Source organism: Corythoichthys intestinalis, chromosome 4 (genome assembly GCF_030265065.1).
Source record: "Corythoichthys intestinalis isolate RoL2023-P3 chromosome 4, ASM3026506v1, whole genome shotgun sequence".
NCBI classification, from domain to species: Eukaryota; Metazoa; Chordata; class Actinopteri; order Syngnathiformes; family Syngnathidae; genus Corythoichthys; species Corythoichthys intestinalis.
The window spans coordinates 13,257,165-13,281,182 of record NC_080398.1 but is presented as its reverse complement, the minus strand read 5'-3'; the positions used below and the strand labels follow the sequence as shown (position 1 = coordinate 13,281,182).

The following is a 24,018-nucleotide window of genomic DNA, read 5'->3' as shown; positions in this document are numbered from 1 at the left end:
TGTAATTTTGTTTATAGGTATATTTGGCAGTTTTTTTTGTGGGAATATGTTTTTGAATGATTTGTTAGGAGCATTGTAAAACAATGTTAGCATTTTATGGCATTTGAGCTAGCGGACTTTTGCCCTGCAAGTTAGCCAATTGTTCTTTTGTTGTACTTAGGTCCTCATTTATTTATTTATTTATTTTTTATACCGTTTGAAGCTACGATCAGGTATATTATTTTTGTTTTTTAAAATGAAGTTGGAATTCTGCGTAGTTTGAAGAAATCTTAGCAAGCCTTTGTTTTACATCTCCTAAAATTTATTCTGCGACGCATTAAATGTTCCTAATCCGATTACTCAATTATTCGAACTAACTAGTTGATTAATCGACTACTAAAATAATCGATAGCTGCAGCCTTAAACAGAAACATGAGCATTCAGACTTAACGCCATTCATCCTGGTTGAAACGAATTGGATGTCTATTACAGCCAATGAGTTAATAGCTTAGATTTACTCTCCTTGGCTTCTTTTAAGTTTAAAACCAGCTAAAAAAAAGCAAAATATGTTTTATCTTTATAGAATAGAGCATACAGAATGAGGACTTTGATGATGTGTACCATCTTGTTTTGTGTGGAAGCAAAATATTGTGAGCATAATAACATGTTAGTAGATTAAATGGAATACAGGAAGTCGGCCTGTTTCTTTTAATGGCCTCCTGAACAAATTGCTGTTTACGGAAATTAAATAAAATGCTAGATGTGAATTTAAAGCCTTTACACTAAAAGCCCAGGCATGCATATGGTCAGCTATTAATCTGACAACCTCATACATACCCTGTGTACTGTATATTCATATATCATGTATCTGAGTATAATAACCTGCTGAGGGAGGAGGCGGGTTAAAACACTCATATATCTCTCTCCTTCCGTCTCATTTTTATGCATGCTTTCAATTGCAATCTCATCATGCTACTCCCCGGGGAGTCCGTCTGCTAGATGCATTTTATGGAAATGAAGCTTTCATTTTAGAAATGTATACAGTAGTTCTGTGTAAGGCCCATAAAGAGAAAGTGGGGTAAAGGCAGTCTGCTGGTTGCCATCACTGCCATTATAATATTGACGTCATCCAATGACAATATTGTAATACTGAGTTAAATGATTAGATATTGACATACTATTTTGGCACGCATATTCATCCGTTGAAAACATTAATTTTATTTTGTAAAAAGTTTATTTTCCCATGTTGTCATTTAGTATTAATGTGTGTGTTTTTGCTTTTTAAGTTCAAATATATTCTCTTAGCTTTATAGATGTCTGCAGGGACACTAAATGGGTGCGAGAAGGTTTAGATGAAGACAAACTTGATGCGCTCACGTTTCACATTAGCCCCTGCTCACTTGCCCAAGCACACCCTTCTCATTTTTAGCCCTCTACTTCATGTTCCCCCACTCAGCATCACTTGGCCACTGAGGTTGGTTTCCATGGTAACACCACCCACAGGAGCAGGCTACCTTCCCTGTTTCCGTAGCAACTGGTTCCCTAAAGACTTTCCTGCGTGTCACTCAGTCTGCCTCTCTCTTGCGCTCTTGCGCGTAAACAATCCTGCCGCCCTCTGTTTTGTCTCATGTTTGACTCCACATGTTTTTTTGATTGACAATTTCAGCCTCAGCAGGTCAATCATTACTTGCTTAATGGTTGTTTCTGTTTTTTGTTCCACCTTCCTGCATGCTGCTTGTTTAGATGCCATTTAAATGACTCATTCTCACAGAGTGTACTCAGAGCATAAAGTGAAACATCAGTAATATCATAGCCCTGTAATCATTAAAGATCGCTTGTGTTTGTTTTGTGCAACTCGGATCCTAAAGTGTTGGAACAGTGAAGAGCAGATACTTCCTAATCCGAGCAGGATAAATCGTAGACAACCACAATTCCAATGAAGTTGGGACATTGTGTTAAACATAAATAAAAACAGCAGCGTCCTTTATTAGTTTTATAGATTATGTTCTCCATGATCGGAGGTCGAAAAAACGTGTGATTTGCATACTTAAATACTTTGTGCAACCACCTTTCAAATGAAGGTCATTTGCAAGTATACTAAGCGTTGTCTATTACTTTATGTTTGTGCAAACCCCCTAGTAAATATTTTCTTACTTATGTAGTCTGCCACGGAAGCAGACAGATCTTTGTTTGATTTATCAAAATAAGAAATTTAAAAGCATGCACTTTTACTACAAAAAGCACCTATCAACATATTTATTTTTGCCCTCTAAAACACGGGTCTCCAAATCGGTCCTCAAGGGCCGCTGTGGGTCCTGGTTTTTGTTCCTACCAATCGAACACAAACAGTTTAACCGATGAGGTTTCTGCTTAAAAAAACAGCACCTGACAGCAACCTACTGATTACATTTGTAAGACACCAGATTGGTGAAAAGGTGTCTTCTTGTTTTGTTGGAATGAAATCCTGCACCCACCTTGGCCCTATGTTGAATAGATTTGAGACTCCTGCTCTAAAATATGACAGACCAAACTACAATCTGAATTATAAGTAATTTATGGAAAAAACAGTTGGTTTATATTATATATATTTTGAGGACCATTTTTTTTAGCCATAGTCTGAATATCCTTTACTTGAACCTGAAGCAGCCTCAGAAATGTATTGTCAAGTACCGTATTTTTCGGCGCATAAGGCGCACTTAAATCCTTTATTTTCCCCCCTAAATTTACAGTGCGCAGTCCAGTGCACCTTACAGTGATGAAAAAGTATCTGAACCTTTTAGAATTTCTCACATTTCTGCATAAAATCACCATCAAATGTGATCTGATCTTTGTCAAAATCACACAGATGAAAATACAGTGCCTGCTTTAACTAAATCCACCCAAACATTTATAGGTTTTTATATTTTAATGAGGATAGCATGCAAACAATGACAGAAGGGGGAACAAATAAGTAAGTGAACCCTCTGCCTAAGGAGACTTAAAGAGCAATTGAAACCCATTCTTACCAAACATTCTAAGTCAGGTGTGTGCCCAATCACTGATGAGTGGTATAAAGCTACCCTGCCCACTAAAAAACACACACCTGGTAAGAAATGTCTTGATGAAAAGCATTGTCTGATCTGCGATCAAGGATTGTTGATTTGTACAAAGCTGGGAAAGGATACAAAACCATCTTAAAAAGTCTGCATGTTCATCAATCAACACTCAGAGAAGTTGTCTACAAATGGAGGGAGTTTGGCACTGTTGTTTTTCTCCCAAGGAGTGGCCGTCCACCAAAGATGACACTAAGAGTCCAGCGCAGAAAACTCAGAGAGGTAAAAAAGAACCCTAGAGTGTCTGTTAAAGACTTCACTGGCACAGTCCAGTATCTCTGTGCACACATCAACTATATGTAAAACTATGGCCAAGAATGGTGTTCATGGTAGGACTGCACGGAGGAAGCCACTGCTGTCTAAAGAAAAACATTGTTGCTCATTTACGGTAATGTTTGCAAAAAGGCACTTGGGCACTCCACAGACGTTTTGGCAAAATATTTTGAGGATTGATGAAACTAAAGTTGAATTGTTTGGGAGTAACACACAATGTCATGTGTCGAGTAAAAATGGAATAGCTCACGAACATCAACACCTCATCCCCACCGTGAATCATGGTGGAGGGAGCATCATGATTTGGGGCTGTTTTGCTAACTCAAGGCCTGGACAACTTGTTATCATTAATGGAAGAATGAACTCAAAAGTTTATCAGGATGTTTTTCAGGAAAACCTGAGGCCGTCTGGCAGACAGTTGAAGCTAAAAAGAAGATGGATGCTGCAAATAAAACAATGATCCAAAATAAAGAAGTAAATCAACCTCAGAATGGTTTCATAAGAACAAAATACACGTTCTCGAGTGGCCAAGTCAAAGTCCAGACTTGAACCCCATTGAGATGCTGTGGCATGACCTAAAGACAGCGATTTATTCCAGACATCCCATGAATCTGACTGAACTACAGCTGTTTTGTCAAGAAGAATGGGCCAAGATTAGTTCTGATCGATGTGCCAGACTGATCTGCAGCTACTGGAAGCGTCTGGTTGAAGTTATTGCTGGGGGGCCCACAAAATAATAAATGTGATGGTTCACTTACTTATTTTCCCCCTTCTGTCATTGTTTGCATACTATCCTCATTAAAATATGAAAACCTTTAAATGTTTGGGAGGTTTTAGATAAAGCAGACACATTTTTTTTCATCTGTGTGATTTTGATAAAGATCAGATCATGATTTTATGCAGAAATGTGAGAAATTCCAAAAGGTTCAGATACTTTTTCATACCACTAAATGTTCATATTTCAGAAGTGTCGGATAGACAACCATTTGTTGTCATACGAACATACATGCCAACATACAAATGATCCCAGGTCGCATTTGCTTCACACTGCATGAAGAAAAATTAGATACGTGTTGCATGTGGGCAAAGACGTTGGAATTGACCTGCACTGTGAATGTAGCCTCCAAAAGGTTCAGATACTTTTTCATACCACTGTATGTATGAATTCTGTTTTACCTCGAAACTATTTTGTTGGGTTAAAATAATGCTCCAGTAAAGCAATCAAAACACACATTCATCATTCATCAAACCCATGAATAAAAAAATAAAACAGATACAGGGTTTCCCCCACCCATAAAGACTGTGGCGCACCGCCATACTAAAATAAAAGCCACCACGGCTTGCAAATGAGATTTTTTTAAGGCAGTTTCAAACTAGCGGCAGCCTGGTGTGAAGGGTTCAGCGTCAACCCATTCATTGTGTATTTTGGCAAGTTTGAATGAATTTGCGCAGAGAGGCGGGCCCAAAATAGAGTCTCGTTCTATTTTCAGAGCGCCGCCACGCTTACGTCAACAACGCGTCCAATAGCAGAGGGGCAGGTGTACTTATACAGTATCTGTGCTATCAGGCTATTTCAGCGGACGGATGTACGAAATCACGGCTGACGAAATCTTGATAATTGCGATTTTTTTAAGTTTCACGTGCTCTGGGACACTCGAAAAATGACTCTCATACCTTGCCAAGCTAAATGTTACCTCGATGTGCGTTTGTGTGGAAATGTAGTTCGACAACAATAACAACAAAATTCACCTTCTCTTCGAAACTAGTAAAACTCTTTACACGGGTATTATAATTTCCCCCTACTCCTTGAAATAGGAGAATTGGTTGTTTTCTTGTGCAACAATGAAAAATAAACACATTGGTGCTTAGGAGTATAGTAAATATACTTGCAGCTTTTCACTTCCTCATAGCGTCTACCGTATTTTTCGGACAATATGTCGCACCTGAGTATAAGTCGTACCAGCCATAAAATGCCCAACGAAGAGGAAAAAAATCATATATAAGTCGCACCGGAGTATAAATTGCATTTTTGGGGGAAATTTACTTGATAAAATCCAACACATAGAACAGATATGTCATCTTGAAAGGCAGTTTAAAATAAAAATACAATAGAGAACAACATGCTGAATAAGTGTACAGTATGATAATGTTACATGATGCTTCAACAACAAAATGCGAATGTGGCCGATATGTTAACGTAACATAGGTATTAGGAGTTTTTCAGACAACTATAGCATAAAGAACATGCGAACAAGTTTACCAAACCATCAGTATCACTCCAAAACGCCAAAATAACATGTGAACTGATGTAATAATGTGTTGATAATTTCACACATAAATCGCTCCAGAGTATAATTTAAACCCCCAGCCAAACTATGAAAAAAAATGTGACTTATAGTCCGAAAAATACGGTCTATCAGACTACGTGGCTCCTCCCGTTTTGCGCTTGCCATGGACCACTCTTCACACTGGGCTGACGCTATTGTGTAAAGGCTTTTACGATTTAAAGAAACATTGTAATTTATATTTGTATAATTTAACAATACGTCTAAATGAATATATATAGCTCATTATTTATGCATTGTTTGCCAGAAGTAGTCTGAAATAGCACGTCATTTACATGCTTTATTTTGAACATCACATCTCCTGCCAGCTTGTGCCTGACTATGTTGGTAATTTCAGATGAGTATTTCGAAGTATTTAGAAAAGATTTAAGTTGTCATCGGACGAGGTTCCGTTTACTCCGTTAACCGAAGGACTATTATTGTTGTGGTAATGTAGTGTGTATTAGGGCCAAATAAAAGGAAAAAGAAGGGCGACGAGATGTAAGTCGAACTATTGGTATGAGAAAAAAAGTCGTATTATTACGTAGGAGTAATGTCAGCTACGCATTTTACGTACATGTACCATAGCTGAGAGCTACGACATTAGCCTGGCCAATGAAATATTTCAAATAAATCTTTGTTATGGTTCTTCTTGAGAAAAAAAAATCTCATTTGTCATGATATGAAGCAATTTCGCCACAGCACGACATGGTGAGGCTGTCCAATGACGATTCCTAGGGGAAACCCTGAGATTAGAAATAAATTAATATAACAATAATTACAATGTTATAAGACAAAGAAGAAAAGACAAATTGATGCGCTAAACCTCTTGCTAATGTAAAAAAAAATCAGTAGTAGCCTTTTGCATTAATCACTATTACAAAACCACTTTGAATGTGGCACTCATTATTTGTTGTTTATCTTAATCTAATAATAGTTCCTTATCAGATTATTTGATAAATCAATTGAATAAACAATAAAATAATTCATTTAAAAAAAAATTCAAGCGTAAGCACAATTTGTTTGTGATTTAAATATATCTGGAGAGCTATGGAGATTCTCGTGTTTCCTTGAGCATAATGTTTTCTGTAGAATAACGCTGCTTGTTGCAGTTGTGTCACAGCCAGTGAGGATCTTGCTCAACTTCCCATAGTTGAATCAATGTTTTTATTTGCACAGCAAATCTTTACAGATTTACAGAAAAGACATTTGCTTCCCTTTTTATGACGCTAATAGTCATGAGTATGTTATGAAATTGATCCTGATACTGACAATCCATATTTGGATTACGACCACAATTCTGGATTTGGGTCATGATGTTAATTCAACTGTCATGTGATACTACCAAACCCAATTTTATGCATATCTGCACACACTCTTTGAAATTATGCTCAGAGAAAAAAATATTTGCATATAGAACTACATACAAACATGGAAATTACAAAAACTTGACCTCACTCTCCACTTGGTGGAGTTCATAAAAAAACAGAGTTATCTGCTTAAATAATTCAAGCAAAATCAAAGAATGCATGAGAAGAGCAAAGATGTCACTGGCCTTATGTAGGGGAGAGGTAATGAAAGCCTCTGGGATGCGGAGGACCAGGCCAAATGTGAAAGAGGTAAGATTAGACGAGTTGAGGAGTTAGGATTGACAAACAACGGGGATTTTGTGCCATATGGGAGCAGGGCAGAACGAGTGGGGCATGTTCAGAGTGAGGAACCCGCTGAAAGAGTGCGTGACGAGCAGAAGCTCAGACCTTTCCACACTCTTCAATAATTGATGCAGCTTCTCTTGAGGGGCCATCTCATATGAAGCAGTCACTGGAATGTGTGTTTGTCAGTATAAACCAAAATTAGTCTCCTTAACATTACGAGCATGTGTCTGAGCAACCGATCCTAAATTTCCCACAGTTTGTAGCTAAAGATGCAGCTTTTTCACCATTCCTCCTATCTTTTTATTCTTTAAAATGTCTTCCTCTCTTGAGCTCATTTCATAGCCATCTATGAATACATGCTCATGACAAAGATGGATCTCTCTCTCTCCCAGCTGCTGGATCTGAAACAGGGCTTGTCTCCATTAACATGCACTCCACCCTGCAACCCACATAACATTCTCCTCCACTTATTCTCTCTCTCCTTCATCTCTCAAATCCCCCGCCGTGCCCCAGCAAAAGCCTTCCCTCACTAGTCAGCCCTCAATCTATTTAAATGACCCCCCCTCAATACACAGACACACACACACGCACATACACCCCCACACACTCTTTTACGAACATGGAGGACAAGCGTTATCAGGAAACTGCAGATGTTTTCAAAGGGCTCTTCTTTCAAACCTCCAGCTGGCTTCAGCAAGACCAAACATCTCGCTTCAACCTTGAATTGAACTGTTCCGCTGAAACCTGAGGAAGCTATGCAGGGTGTGAAGACCTTGTCCACCATTTATATCTTTCATTTGCAAGTAGCCTCCTATCTCACACAGACGAACATTCCAAAATTATACCAAAAAATAAACAGAGCACTATCGAATACTTCTCCTTTCACAATGATAATAATACTCTGTTGTGATTAACGCTATCAGACAGTTGTCTTATGTATGTAGTACCGTATTTTTCGGACTATACGTCGCACCTGAGTATAAGTCGCACCAGCCAATAAACGTGCAATGAAAAAGAAAAAAAACATATATAAGTCGCACCGGAGTAAAAGTGGCATTTTTTGGGAGGAAATTATTTGATAGAAACTAGCACCAAGATCAGACATGTCATCTTGAGAGGCAATTTAAAATACAATAGAGAACAACAGGCTGAATAGGTGTACGGTATGCTAACATTACATGACGCTAGAAATTAGATCGGGCCTAAAAAATCCAGCCCGACCCGACCAGCCCGCGGGTATTAAAGCCCGACGCGGCCTGAGCCCGATCAAATAACTTGATTTGCTTGCTCGAGCCCGAAAAAGCCCAAACTTTTATGTTTTATTTGTAGGCACAAGCCCAAAACCCCCCCCAAAATTTTATGTTTTATTTGTGAGGACTCAGGAGAAGGAGAAAATGCGGGGATACGATGCGTGGTTGCGTTTTGTGTGATCACGTCTGTGACGATGAGGTGCATATGCATAATGATAACAAACTAAATCCTGTATTTTGTAAAGAATTCTCCCAGTTAAACAAGACCGTAAGATGGATATTCAATAAATATTGATATTTTTTATATTTGCGTGTCTGTTCTAACAGGCGGATAGTGGATTTGACATTTAATTTAATCTCCTCGAGTTGGCAGAAAAAAAACGCAAGTTTTCTCAATGTTTAAATAGTCTACATATTTTTATGATCATTATAAATGCATTTACACGACGAAATAACGCTGGGAAAGTTTGTTAAATATATTTCTCGTATGAGACCAAAGCGCCACATACGTTTGCATTCAGCAAAGTCGACACAGGTTTCCGTATAGCACCTTCACCAATCAATTTGAATCCTTTCCATATCCCACTCCTACCGCAGTTGTTTGCTTTTCAATTCCCCTGCCTTTAGTTTGTTTTTCACTCCTATAGCTGCTCCATATCGAAAAGGAAATACCAGGATGCTTGCAGAGGGCACCGCATGGCGCTGGGAGGGGAAGATTGACGAGAGCCACTGCGTTCACATGCGCAGGCATGCACAGCACCTTCTCTGTTTTATCCAAGTTATTTATTTCATTTAACATCCATACATCATTTTAATAGAAATATATGAATATAGATTTATTTTAAAAAAGTTAGCGAGCGAGAAGTCGGCCCGACCCAACCGTAAATAATCACACATAAGTCACTCCAGAGTATAAGACGCACCCTCTGCCAAACTATGAAAAAAAACTGAGACTTATAGTTTGAAAAATACGGTATACAGTTTAGTGTAGGATATATAGTTTGAACATCGCCATCGCAATGTGCGCCTGTGCAATAGTCCCATCGCAGTCGATTTTTTGTTTTTTATTTTTAATGCATACTTTTGTTTTGCTTAAAAAAAAAAAAAAAAAAAAAAACGCAGATATTGTGCACAGACAGACATGGCTTCCTGGATCCCTTTTATATACACCAATCTTAATCATTAACAGATAAACCTCTTTAGCCTTGATTAAACAGTATTATATGAAAACTAGGGATGTCCCAATCACATGTTTTTGCACCTGAGTCCGAGTCACCCGATTTTGACAATCTGCCGATACCAAGTCCCGATCTGATACTGAAAAAAAGTTTGTTTTCTTGCTTTGACACTCATGCTGCCAAGCCTCCCACTTACTCACTCAGACTGTGTACCCATCTTAACGACGATTGAAGCATGTGTGCCTTTGATGGAAGAGCTATAGAGGCATCTCTGGCCAGATCAAAGCTATAAACCTGTCAATCATCGTTAACTTTAAGTACCAAACATCAGCTGCACTGGTGACCAAGAGAAACAGTTTGGTCGCAGGAGGGAGGGTGAGAGGCTGTACGAGCATATAGCACAAAAACATAAATATATTTTTCAAAATTAAAATCACGATCCTTTTCACCCGATTCAGATACTCTGAAAAATGGCGTGATAGGCCCGATTACCGATCACTTAATCGCATAATAAATACAATGTGGTCATAGTGAATCAACCAAAGTCTTACCAAACAGAGCTATTCAAGTCATCTGTTTAAAATTCTCGTAGTTTCAATATCGCAATATATATATAACAATACAGTACATCACAAACCCCTCAAAAGTCAGTTTTTTCAAATATCGTTAAGCCCTAGTTTAATGGCACCTCATCTTAGGGATCCCCCAGTTAAGGAGTACAATTTATACAGTATTTGTGCTTGATAAAAGTGGTTAATTTAGTTACAAACTTATATAATTTCATATTATTATTTAAGTTTTATATACAATGCTAAAGTTCTACTTTTCGTGACTAAAACATATATGGATTTAAGACTAAACTGCGTTACAAGATTGATCAGGGCAAATTGAACTTCGTAAGGTCATATATTGGTGTAACTTTGGGGTGCACCGCAATAACCATTGCCCCTCCTCAAGAATGCAGATGGTTGTCTTTCTGTTGCTAATGTTTTACATCATTCTCTGCTAATTGCAAAACAGCCTCTTAAGGAAGGTTGGATTTACATTGCCAAAAGTAGGAAATGAGGATAGCGTCATATTCACAGATATCCAATTCATATCTTTAGAAATATGTAACAGAAATATGTTACAGACCTCCAGAATGCGGCCAAATGGTCACATGTTGCGACCAAAATTAGAGCCAGTACGAGTATTTTTTTTCATCTACTCGCACATGTGCAATCAGTAACATTGCGGGGAGGAGGGAGGGGGGGTTGTGTTTGTTTTTGTCGCTGACAAACTTCTTCACGGTTAAATCCACTAGTTGGCGGTAATGTAACGAGCTGGTTTGCCAAGGGAAAATACAACAAAGAAAAAGAAAGTGGGCGTGGGTGATGTGCGGAGCGGGTTACAATTGTGGTAGCGGGAAAACTTGGCAGCACTTGCGAGCACTGACGAAAAGTACAATAAGGCTAGTTTCAGACCACATATCCACATGCGGGATTCAGAAGTTACTATATTTCCAGATGGGATTCATATCCTTAAAATTAAGCAGCAGTGGGAAGAAAAGCCTTAAGACCCAACACATCACTTAAGAGTGTGCGTGTAGGTGCATGTTTCTTTGTGGCTGTGTATTTATGCAATTTGTTAGTTGCCACCTCAGGGACCAACTTCTTACTCTCATTCTAATGGAATTTTTACAGCACGTTTAGAGGGATCCACAGTAGAAAGACTTGTAGTTCATGTTATTATGAGTTAAAATACCTTAATATTGAAACCACTCTTGATGTTTTCATTTTCATACAATTTGTAAAATTAGTTTAACTAGTAGGTCTCCAATGTTGTTAACGTGGCAGGGCGGTGACGTCACATGGTTACGCTGCCGGGCTTCCAGAGTATGACTCTAACGACATAAACATGTCATCTGTTCAACCCGTTCAATTTGAACCCGAGAGGTAAATTAATGAGCATGACAGTACAGTCGATATTTCACAAAACGAGCAGCAAAAGCAAAATGAACAGGAAAGACGGGATGAGGCGAGATCAGAGTAAGGGAAAGAAACGGTGTTCTGCCAAAATGTGCCACACCGGCAAAGCATCTACAAGAGGCGAATTTGACACCCAAAGTACTACCGTGCACGTTCATCTTGTTTTGTTTAGATACATACAGATAGAACATACTAAAGATGCCTTAAGAAAATATTTAAACGTAGTAATATCAAATAAACGTGGTTTAAATGTGCTATGTGACTAATGTGGTCAACAGATCAACAATTTGCTTTTAAGCTACCAAAAGAAAACACAATGCTTAAAAGTATGAGAAGGAAACACATGCAAAAAGAATTTTGAGGCAATAAAAAGGTAACAAAAGAATCAATAAAAATCAAAATAGTAAGTACTCGCCACTTTTAACCGATGCGCATGTGTTGGACGTCTCGCCGTGTAGAAGGAATTGCAGTAACTCGGTAGTATTTGTCTAGTGACAGTGACAAGCAACTACATCACCCCGAGCGTCCATTGCACGCTTAAAACATGGCGCCCTCCGTAGGTCAAAACATGTACTAAATATAGATTTTTAAATTAATGGTAATATTTAATGTGTTTCTTATAACATATTTTAGAAAAAGAGAACAATTGTGACTTGTTAGAGCCTACAAGTCTTCAAGTCCGAGGTTCCCTTTAAAACTAGGCCTAAGCAATAAATCGATTGTATGAATCAATTTGACATTTTTTTTTACTGCGAAAGATTTTTTTTAAATGAGTTTTTTTTTTAATTTTTTTTTTATTTTTTCCAAAACAGAACTCTAGCAACAAGTTACTCAATAGATTATTCCACGATAAAGAGTTTGAGAGTTTGTTTCTTTGTTTAGTTATTACTTTGTATTTTTAGGCTGACAGCACAAATAGGGGGAGAGAAAAAACATTACATTCAAAACAAATGTTTTCTACTTTGTTTGCATTACTTTTGTTCAAAAATTATTGTTTTTGTTAAACTTGTTTGCGGGTTTTACGGTGGCCGAGTAGTTAGCACGTCCGCTTAACCCTGGGTGTTAAAACGACAACAATAATTATTGTCATATAATTTTTGTCAACAGAAATAATAAAAATGTTCGATAATAATCTATATATAGAAACTGTAATTACGGTACACCACCCGAATACCGGAGAGAGGGGGGCACTGATGCAACGTGAACGCTAGCTCTGAGAGTATATTCAGTACAGGAGGGAACATCGCGACCTCTTACAGAGCAGTGTTAAAGCCTAATACTGTGGGAAGACTTATTTTCTGGCCGTAAGATTAAAAGCACTGGCTGTCTTGTTTGTTTGTAATATGTAATGACTGAACATTTTTTTTGTCAAGGGTTCAATCCCAGGCTCTGGTCTTCCTGTGTGGAGTTTACATGTTCTCCACGTGCTTGCTGGAATAGGCTCATGCACGCCCGCGACCGTGTTGGGGATAATCAGGTCAGAAAATGAATGAATGAATGAATGAAAACTTGTTTGCACTCTTTCCGTCTCTTGTTCTAAATTGTCTCCTTAAAAAAGTAGGAGGGAGGGGATAAAATCGTTAAACAAATTTTTGGTGAAAAAAAATCTGAGATTTTATTTTTAGACCATATCACATAGCCCTATTTAAAACAATGGGTTCGGGTATTTCCCAAGCTTTAAAACACAAATAAAATTAAATTGATAGATCAGTGATAAAAATGAATTATGTAAAAAAAAAAAAAAAAATCAAAATAAAACATTCTGAGCCCCATAATAAATGTTAGTGTAGCGGTAACAAGTGTTAAGTGCTCAATATGAAAAGCAATTATTTCCAGTGTTTGAGTAGTGTTTTCTGTTTACTACATCCTTGCATGTTTAAGCCAAGTCTTTGCATGTGTGGGTGTACATGTCCACAGCTTGGAGGGGAGGGATAAGATACAGAGAACAAGAGGTAAGATGTGATAAAATCACATGGTGGGATTGATGCCCACTGGTACTCAGATAGTAGAATAGAGTACCAAACACACAGGAATCCATTAGTGGAACCTGATTATCTCTTGGCTCCAAAATTAATTAAGTAAAGAGAAAGTGTGTGTGTGTTTTGTGTGTGAGACAGAGTAAAAAAAAAAAAGTCTGCTTGTCCTCTTCTCTTCTCTCCCCAAATCCTCTCGTGTTATTGAGTTGAAAGGCAAATGACGTGAGAGGCGTTCGAGTCTGTATGACTGTATTCCAGAGAAAAGCCCGACATTTTCTGCTTTTGCTGATGAGCACGGAGGCGGTGGGGGCTGTTTGGTGACTACCCGGCAACTTTGTGACTCACTCATTTTTATTTCATCTCCTGCCACTCTAAAATGTTCTCCCTATTCCTCTCCTCTTGTTCTGGGCTCCAGCTCCAGTACGCTTGACTACGCCTCCACCTGTCCTGCCGCACTCGCTCACTGTATAATTGAACATGGCTCCTTCTGAGCATGTCGCCAAGGTACTGGGACACCTGCCGATTACACCTAAAACTAAAGGAGTTAGTTCTGTTTAGTTTATGGAGTTAGTTATTACAGGAGTGCGTTGAAGTGTGTAGGAATGTCTGCTAACAGTCCTGTTTTGTACAGCAGTGCATCATAAAGAAATGGGTTAGGGTCAAATTCTTACATCTAAAAGTTGCTCCCACATAGCAGGAATTGTTTAAAAAAAAACCTTGTTTAAAGGGAGAAATTGCATTAATCCCCTGACTGATTATTTAATCAATTAAGATGTATAGTATATCCAAAGACTTGTATATTCCTTCCAGTTCCAGGGCTGACATTGGGCATGGAGTGGTGTACATGCCCAGTTGGCAACAATCATTCACACTCACATTCACACCTCCGAACAAGCATGTACATGTAAACTCCATACCGCAGAAGTGTGAGTCAGACGTGCAAGCCATTATTTCCCCTGTGCTGCCAATATGTCCATTTCATACAGCTTAAATAAATATTGCAGAAGTATTGCCATGTTAGGGCAGTGTGTTTCACAGTCAATGACAATATAATAACTGTCCCAAAATGGAAAACATACTGTATCAATCTCATCAGCTCTGCTGAGTGGAAAAGCTGCTATATGTCAATCTATTCTACCAATACGCGGCTACTACTTCAACACAAACAATTAAACCATCACTTTTTTTAACAGTTGTGATAGTTCTACTTGTCTTGTTCGAATTAACTGCCATTACTTGTCGCAATAACTTCGTGATGTAATATACAGTGGGGCAAATAAGTATTTAGTCAACCACTATTTATGCAAGTTCTCCCACTTGAAAATATTAGAGAGGCCTGTAATTGTCAACATGGGTAAACCTCAACCATGAGAGACAGAATGTGGAAAAAAACCCAGAAAATCACATTGTTTGATTTTTAAAGAATTTATTTGCAAAGCATGGTGGAAAATAAATATTTGGTCTATACCAAAAGTTCATCTCAATACTTTGTTATGTACCCTTTGTTGGCAATAACGGAGGCCAAACGTTTTCTGTTACTCTTCATAAGCTTTTCACACACTGTTGCTGGTATTTTGGCCCATTCCGCCATGCAGATCTCCTCTATAGCAGTGATGTTTTGGGGCTGTCGTTGGGCAACACGGACTTTCAACTCCCTCCTCTCCCCGTGGCGTCAAAATGATAACAAGAACGGGGAGGAAAAATCCCAGAACCACACAGGGGGACCTAGTGAATGACCTACAGAGAGCTGGGACCAGAGTAACACAATGCGCCGCCAGGGACTCAAATCCTGCACTTCCAGAAGGTCCCCCTGTTGAAGAAAGTACATGTCCAGGCGCGTCTGCGGTTCGCTAGAGAGCATTTGGATGATCCAAAAGAGGACTGGGAGAATGCGTTATTGTCAGATGAAACCAAAACAGAACTTTGGTAGAAACACAGGTTCTCTCGTTTGGAGGAAAAAGAATACTGAATTGCACCATACCCACTGTGAAGCATGGTGGTGGAAACATCATGCTTTGGAGCTGTTTTTCTGCAAAGGGACCAGGACGACTGATCTGTGTAAAGGAAAGAATGAATGGGGCCATGTTTTGAGAGATTCTGAGTGAAAATCTGCTTCCATCAGCAAGGGCATTGAAGATGAGACGTGGCTGGGTCTTTCAGCATGGCAATGATCCCAAACACACAGCCAGGGCAACAAAGGAGTGGCTCCGTAAGAAGCATTTCAAGGTCCTGGAGTGGCCTAGCCAGTCTCCAGATCTCAACCCAATAGAAAATCTGCGGAGGGAGTTGAAAGTCCGTGTTGCCCAACGACAGCCCCAAAACATCACTGCTCTAGAGGAGATCTGCATGGAGGAATGGGCCAAAATGCCAGCAACAGTGTGTGAAAAGCTTGTGAAGAGTTACAGAAAACGTTTGGCCTCTGTTATTGCCAACAAAGGGTACATGACAAAGTATTGAGATGAACTTTTGGTATTGACCAAATACTTGTTTTTCACCATGATTTGCAAAAAAAAAATTCATTAAAAATCAAACAATGTGATTTCCTGTTTTTTTTTCTCCACATTCTGTCTCTCATGGTTGAGGTTTACCCATGTTGACAATTACAGGCCTCTCTAATATTTTCAAGTTGGAGAACTTGCACAATTAGTGGTTGACTAAATACTTATTTGCCCCACTGTATATAACAGCGGTATGTGACATGAATTAAATAGGAAGCATAATGGCAAGAGAACGTATTTTTGGCACAATTAGGAAATAACTAAACTGGCCAAACATCCATTCATTTTCAATGCCGCTTCTCCTCATTAGGGTCACAGGAAAGTTGGAGCAAATCCCAGATGATCTTGGATGAGGGGTGGACTGGACACCACTCAAAAACAAGACTACACAAACAATTCCCATAAAATGATGGCAGGGGAACAAAACAAGAACCCATAAAACACTAATGCAGCTCCAAATTAAGCTGTGGATGCATTCAGTTTTTTAAGTAGTCAGCTTGAATTTGGCCCAGGTGGGGACGGTGAATATTGAAATCTAGGAGAAAGAGAGGCTATGGGTTAGCTTGGACGACAACTAATTTTCTTCACATGACATTTGTGACTACTTTATTTACATCCTAAATGAGAACCCGTCTCTTACTGTACAATGAAGGACAGCTAAAGAGTTTTTCGGATTTTGGTGTAATTTTACGAATATAAACCTTGGACGAGTTCGTCAAAACAACCATGTCATTTTTAACACGTAACTGCAAAGATAATTTGCGTTTCGTCAAAACAACCATGTCATTTAAGGCGTGACCGCAAAGATAATTTGCATTTTTTTAAAAAAGTTTTTTTGCACTCCAGTAGTCCCTTCTACTTCTTAAAGGGATCTTGGCTCTTTAAGACAAGTAATTCTTAAAAGATAAATGTTAGTATGAGTTATATTAAATTGATATTAAAACCCCTCTTAATGTTTTCGTTTTAATAAAGTTTGTAAAATTATTTTAAGTGATAGGTCGCCATTCTTGTTACGTCGCAGTGCGTGACGTCACCGCGCCCGTTGACGAACTTCCAGCGTGTCACTCGTTAGCTACCCCAACATGTCGTTGGTTCTGCCCTTCCAATTTGAACCAGATCGGAAAAGCTAAGAGAAGGACAGCAGTCGGTCGTTCACAAGATGAGCAGCAAGGGCAAAATGCAAAGCAGGAAATACAGTACTTGATAAGACAAGAGTTGGGTAAAACTGGTGATGTACTCGCGGCAAGTGAGTCTCAATGACAACGGAGCGAGAGAGTGTATCCTGTTGAGAACTCCGGTTTTTGTTAGCAGATCTTCATGGTAAGCTATTGCTTTTTCAAACTTATCCCAGTATAATTATGTAGATTGTTAGCATCCAAAGCTGTTGAGGATCCCTTTAAACCCAGAAGTGTGACGTAACTGTCAGAAGGGAACAGACGACTATCCGCATAGAACGATATCAGTTATATTTCCACCAAAAGTAACCATTCTGGATCGCTCTTTCCAGAAGCTAACGATGGCAGAGGCTCCCAGGAAAGATTATCTGCAATTAATCCCTATATGTTTGAACCTTGCGCGTCAAATGACGACGATTTTACACGCCAGACGTTGTTGATGACGCATATTGGCAGCTCAACACTTCACGAAAGGAAGAGTGGTAGGCCTATGTCTAGCATCGTGATTTCTCTCTGAACCCTTCATTCCACAGTCATTCTGTGATATAATTATCAGTAATTGCAAAAACAGATGAATAGTTATATACATCTAGTAAAAAATGTATCAAATTGACATGAATCGACAACCTGTCAGCTATCTTACGACAAAAAACAGGTTGCAGGCACGATGAACAGGCAGTTGTTTTTGGCTTCCTATATCAATAGAATTGCAACAAATTTTAGATTTAGAAAAGCAAAGAAGGGTCTACTTCTACATCTTTGAAAAAACAAGGTTGTATCCTCCTAGGCTTTCTAAGCTGTCATCGCTGAAATGTTGAAATCATAGATGCGACCGAGGAGCCAGGGAGAAGTTCTTCCGCTTGACTTTCACAAAGATTTTAAAATCCTTGCAAGAGAAGTTTTTAAGGGCCACTCATAGAGTCTCAAGCCTTCGTGTGAGCAATTCATAGCAACACATCGAAATGGTACGATGAATCTCGTAAAACCCAAAAAATGTTTGCAATATATGGCGAGGATAGCGTGGTGCTATACTTTTGTATTGAAGTGCTGGCGAGGTCTTGGGGAAATTACGTCATCAGGGGCCTCAGCGAGGTGCGTCCCTCATTGTGAAGGTGTTGCTATGGCACTAACTCAAAAACTATGCGGTCAATTCAAAAATCTTTTTGGTAATGTGAGTCTTTAGAAAGCGAATGATGCATTCAATACAATTTAACCGAGTATAACGCTCATGAATTGAAGTCACCTGCCCTTTAAGGTCATAGTGAACCACAACAGTAATCTAGTCCTGCTTGTGACCGCACTACATTGAGCCAACAGTGAGGCCGTCATATTGACATTGACAGCTCCTTCTCTACCCCATTAATGTCATACTAGGTTGTTCTTTCACAAGTTCACAAGCAGTCTGTAAAGGTGATAATGTTTGTCATGTACTTAAGGATGACCTTCCATGTCAGGATGGGCCCCACTCCCTGTGTGATAGGCCACTGTGACAGCTAAGTGAAGCCATAACCGAACATTGTTCATATGACAAGCGGTCCGCAGCACATCCGCAACAAGACAAAGGTGAACTTTGTTCAGGGAAAATGCAGTTATTTTTCAGATTCCAGCGCAGTAATAAATTTAAATGCCGCAACACAAAGGGGGATCACAGCAAATTTGCCCCATTCACTCATTTCAGCAGCGCAAGCTGAGTAAATCAAGGCAAGCTGACACTTCTATTAGGACTAATACGCGGGGTAATCCAGCTAGCCGGCCCTCTCGCAGTGTAATCTTCAGTATATAAACCTTCTTCGGTAGGTTTGTGTATGTGCGCTGCTCCTCATCCCCCTCGGCGTCACAGTAATCCCTCTAAGGCTCTTACACGTGAAATTATTTAAGAATGAAAGGAGGCACATCACACCACTGTTACAGGCTCACTGTCAAAGATGGCTAATAAATAAACATTATACAAATCCTTTTCCAGAGGGAGGGGCAGCTGGCATCGTTCACTCTTCATTTTCGGCGTGAGGAAGAACATTTGACATAAACGTCATCTCGACCGGGGACATCGTGACTCAACTAACGTCACCATCACTCCTCCTCACATGCACACGCAGTAATCAAAAAGCTAAGAGGATGTCTCGAACAATGGGGATGTTGGTGATGAAATATAATGAAAAACAAGAAAGAACTCTGCCAAGGCTCACACACTCTCATTTAAATGAGAACCTGGTTATATCAGCACCACAAATAAAAACCATTTCTGGTAAAAATCCGCTGTAAAATTTCTAAAATATACATATGAATATCTTAAGTGCTGTCAAAAGTTAAAAAATTACCACTTCTCAACTTTCACGTTCAAATTTAACACTATTACATGTAATTAAATCTAAATTTATTTCCCTCTTAGACATGACATGAATGTGAGTGTGTATGGTTATCTGTCTGTATATGTCCTCTTTGATTGACTGGCGACCACTCGAGGGTAGTCAGCCTTTAACTTCGCTCTAACAGGGATAGGCTTGGCTACCATGAATGTGAACATGATAAAATGTATAGATAATGGTACATTGGATGGAAATTAATCCAATAATATGATTAATAATTTGTTTACCTCATATGAATAAGGTAATGAAACGATAAATATCAAATTTCGACTGACAGAACCTGATCAGTCACAGACTTCATAATGATATTGACCGGTCAGATTCGACCTTCTGTGCGCCACGCCTTCAAGTAGGGGGCCATCCCACAATCCCCTTCATTTATTCGCAGTCGGTCTCAGCGACACATGCAGCGATCCAATACCGGATTTATGTTGAAAAAGTACCAAAGCTGTACCGCATACAAACAGGAAGGATTGTCTCAGGAGTGATTTGTTCGATGTAAGGTAAATATTATATTTTTCGTACCATACATGCATTTTGAAACGTGAAAAAAAATAAATGGGATAAATTAGCCACTACAGTATTGGCATTATACTGCGCAATATTTACGTAAAATAAATGCTACCTGCACGTTTTGTTTTGTTTTTAAACAAGAATCGAGACTCTTCTACGTCCATATCCATACATAATTCAAGGATTTAAGCAGTTATTCACAAGAATTTTCAACGGAAAAAGCTCTTATGGCTGCCGCTGATTTCCTTACTGACTAGCCTCATAGTTCGCAATATCTACGTAAAATAAATAGTACCTGCATGTTTTTTTTTTGCTTTTAATCAAGAATCGAGACTGTTTTACATCCATATCTATACAGAATTCAAGGAGCATTTATTCACATGAATTTTCAACAGAAAGGCTCTCTTTACGTATGGCGGAAGCCACATTGACTGACAGACTAGCATAGTACTTCGACATATTTATGTAAATAAATGCTAACTGCATATTTTTTTTTGCTTTTAACCAAGAATCGAGAGTTGTACGTCCATATCTATAAAGAATTCGGGGATTTAAGCATTTCTTCACAAGAATTTTCAACGAAAAAAGCTCTTTGTCTGTGATTCCACTCGGTCAGCTTTGAGGGCCACGCCAACAATGCAGGCCCCCTATTAACCAGTCAATATCATTATGAAGTCTATGGATCAGTATTTCTTTATTATCAAGTAAACTATTGTGGTTAAAAGGTTAGTCCTCCTTTCTAGAATTCTCTCTGTAACATCATCAACGTGTGAATATAAGAATATTGTATGAATACCAGCACAAATATTCATAAATAGCAGGTTGCACCCAAAAACTAACATTTACATCATCGTCTATAAGACATTAAATCCTTTGGATATGTAATAAAGGAACATCGTATTGAGCTTTGGGCCTGCTATGAGTGCGGACGGGATGGGAGAGAGGTCGAGCAAGCCAACTGAACTGCAGTTCATCTATCTCCTCTACACATACTGAATGAAGATGGATGCCCATAGGTTGACCCGGGCTCCATAATTGTAACTCTCCCAGGTACAGCGTTCATTAATTCATATGCATATTGATGCTATCACACGTACTACGGCCTTTCAATGTTTTTCCAGTCAGGACAGAGACTGAATATGCATGATCTTGTCCAGGGCCAAGGAACGCAGCCATCATCTCCAGATGTAAAGTGTGCATCTTCATTCTGTCAGGAGCAGATGGGACGCCAAGGAGATGCTGTTTGATCTTCATCTCCCACCATCTTCCATATCAAATGCAGGCCCTCTTTTGCTTGACGCAGCCAGTCAAATGTAGTCGCATAACAACATCTCTCCATCCCTCTCTCTTTTTTTAGGTTAAATCTATAATCTCCTTTGTGTATTTGATGAAAACTCTCCACTTTAGATATTGAAGTGTCACAGTTGCGTTCGTATGTGTTGTGTCATCACTCTGGTGGCTGCAAGATGCATTTACTAATTAAATCTCAGTACAAGAGTCAGCAATAAAAGAGAGCGTGCGTGCAGAGTGGAACAACGTTAATACTGCAGTCATGTGCGTAGTAGAAAAAAAAGAGAGAGAAAGAAAGAGAAAAAAAGAGAGCGATATTTGATTGCGCCATAGTCTTACCTCGACGCTTCTACACGCGTACAAGGACAGCACGGCCAGCAAAATTGCAATTGCGGAATGTCCCATTTTCTTGACGTCCCTTTGTTGTTGTTTTCAGAACCGACCGAGTGGCTAAAGAACAACGGATGAGTCCAACATAAGCTCAGCCGAAGTGATGCTCCCGAGACACCCCCTGCGTCTCTGCGTCCTGCTAACTGCCTCTCCAGTCGCAGTATGGCTTGGATGTGGATCATCCACGACTCACAGAACCAAGCCCTGTTTCTGCGGCTATTTATCACAGGCGTTATCAGTGAGGGGGGAGCTCTGCTTGGCGAAGACTGACATCTAGTGGTCATATGTTAAAACTGCAATAGAACACTGTTTACAATGATTTTTTAAATTTTATTTTATTTTTATAGCCATAAAACTGACAAACAAACTGAATTAAATAGATGTAAAATTATTCATTAAAAATAAAAAAGAAACGTTCCAAATGTCTTAATGAATGAATGCTTTATTTTGGACATGAGAAAAAAAAAAGTAATAAAAAAAAAAAATCCGACAAACCAATTATAATACTTGCGATAACAGCAACAATATTTAAGACAATAATACTAATACTAATAATAATAAATAATATTAAATTTTATTCATTGTGTCCAAAAAGGAGTGGGATGAAGCATTTGCTTATTAAAACCTACCCTCCTTTTCTATTCCTCAATAATATCAGTCCGCCCTATTTAATTAGTCCTCATATCAACAAAGAAATAATGTAACCATATAAATAAGATGCAAAACAAAAATAAATAAATAAATAAAATAAAATGGACCAACCAATAACAGATATGTGAAAATGTATTATTGTTATATAATTTTAATCAGTCAACTTGAGACCTGGCAGCCGCATATGTGAACATCACATTTTGGGTCATGTAGTCTACAATATGAAGGTGTGTCTATGTATTTATTGTTTATCATTATTGTAGGCTTCAGAGGTGGATAGAGTAGCCAAAATTTTTACTCAAGTAAGAGTGGGTTTACTTCAAAATAGTATAACTCAAGTAAGAGTATAAGTAGTCATACATAAAATGTGCTCTAGTACAAGTAAAAAAGTATCCAGTAAAAAGAATACTCAAGTAAAGAGTGACATTTTGAGTAACTGCTTATTTTTGTTAGATTTTTTTTTTTTTTAACAATGGTATTTTTTCTCTCAGGACAAACTTATCTATATGAACTCTTGTTATAATGATACTGTACAATAACCCATTAAATAACCACATGAAGCCAAATAAATAATTTTTTAAAAAATCATTAAATCAAAGAGAGAGAGGGAAAAAAACAGTAATGACGCATTCTTCGTCCAAAGAGCATGAGTAGCTTGCCCTCTAGTGGAGAAAATAGCTCCTAGTTTGAATAGTGATTACTGTAGTTCCTTCATACTTACCAATATGAAATTAAAAGGATCATATCTCTGGTTTTCCACGGTCAATTGGTGCCAAATAAAAACTGGGAGAGTTTTAAATCCACGCTTTCAAGTCATGTTGAGGGCAGCGCTCTATGTCAAATACTTCATTTGTTACGGTGCTTTAAAGACAGGCTTGCCTGATTATAGAACAACAAGCTTGCGTTTGATTGGTGTAACGGAGTATGTGATTATTGTTGCGACGTCTCATTGACGTCTCGTTGGTGAAATTAGTAGTGCTACTTTTGGCAAAAGCATCGCTAGCAAAAAAAAAAAAAAAAAAAAAAAATCTAATATGTAGAATAAAGAGGAAAAATGTAACGACTCTTGTGTATCCCCTAGGAGCAGAGTATGAGTACCATTTTTTCTTCACAAATCTACTCAAGTAAAAGTTAAAAAGTATGACTCATTAAAATTACAAGTACATTTTTCTCAAAAAGTTACTCAAGTAAATGTAACGGATTACGTGTAACGCGTTACTACCCACCTCTGTATGCGTTTATGTTAGTTGTATATAAATTCAATGAATGAAGTTATTATTTAATTAAATGCTAAAAAAAACTACATTAAAATGGATCAAAACAGAAGTACTCTCTGGCGATGGCAAGCGCAAACACAGGAAAAAGCATTTTATTATCACTCTAATACCCGGTATATGTTCAGAAAATTGTATGACTTCATGGAGTTGTATACCTGATAACT

The 24,018-nt window shown here is 38.5% G+C and overlaps 1 protein-coding gene across 1 annotated transcript in view; it reads right to left on the bottom strand.

Moving 5' to 3' along the window:
* aplp1 (amyloid beta (A4) precursor-like protein 1) overlaps positions 1-22,137 on the bottom strand; it is a 77,819-nt gene extending 55,682 nt beyond the window's left edge. Inside the window, exon 1 of the mRNA XM_057833699.1 lies at positions 21,876-22,137. Coding sequence (XP_057689682.1) covers positions 21,876-21,941 — 66 coding nt within the window. The 5' untranslated portion in view covers positions 21,942-22,137. The remainder of the gene's footprint in view (positions 1-21,875) is intronic.
* Between the last annotated feature and the right edge of the window lie 1,881 nt (positions 22,138-24,018).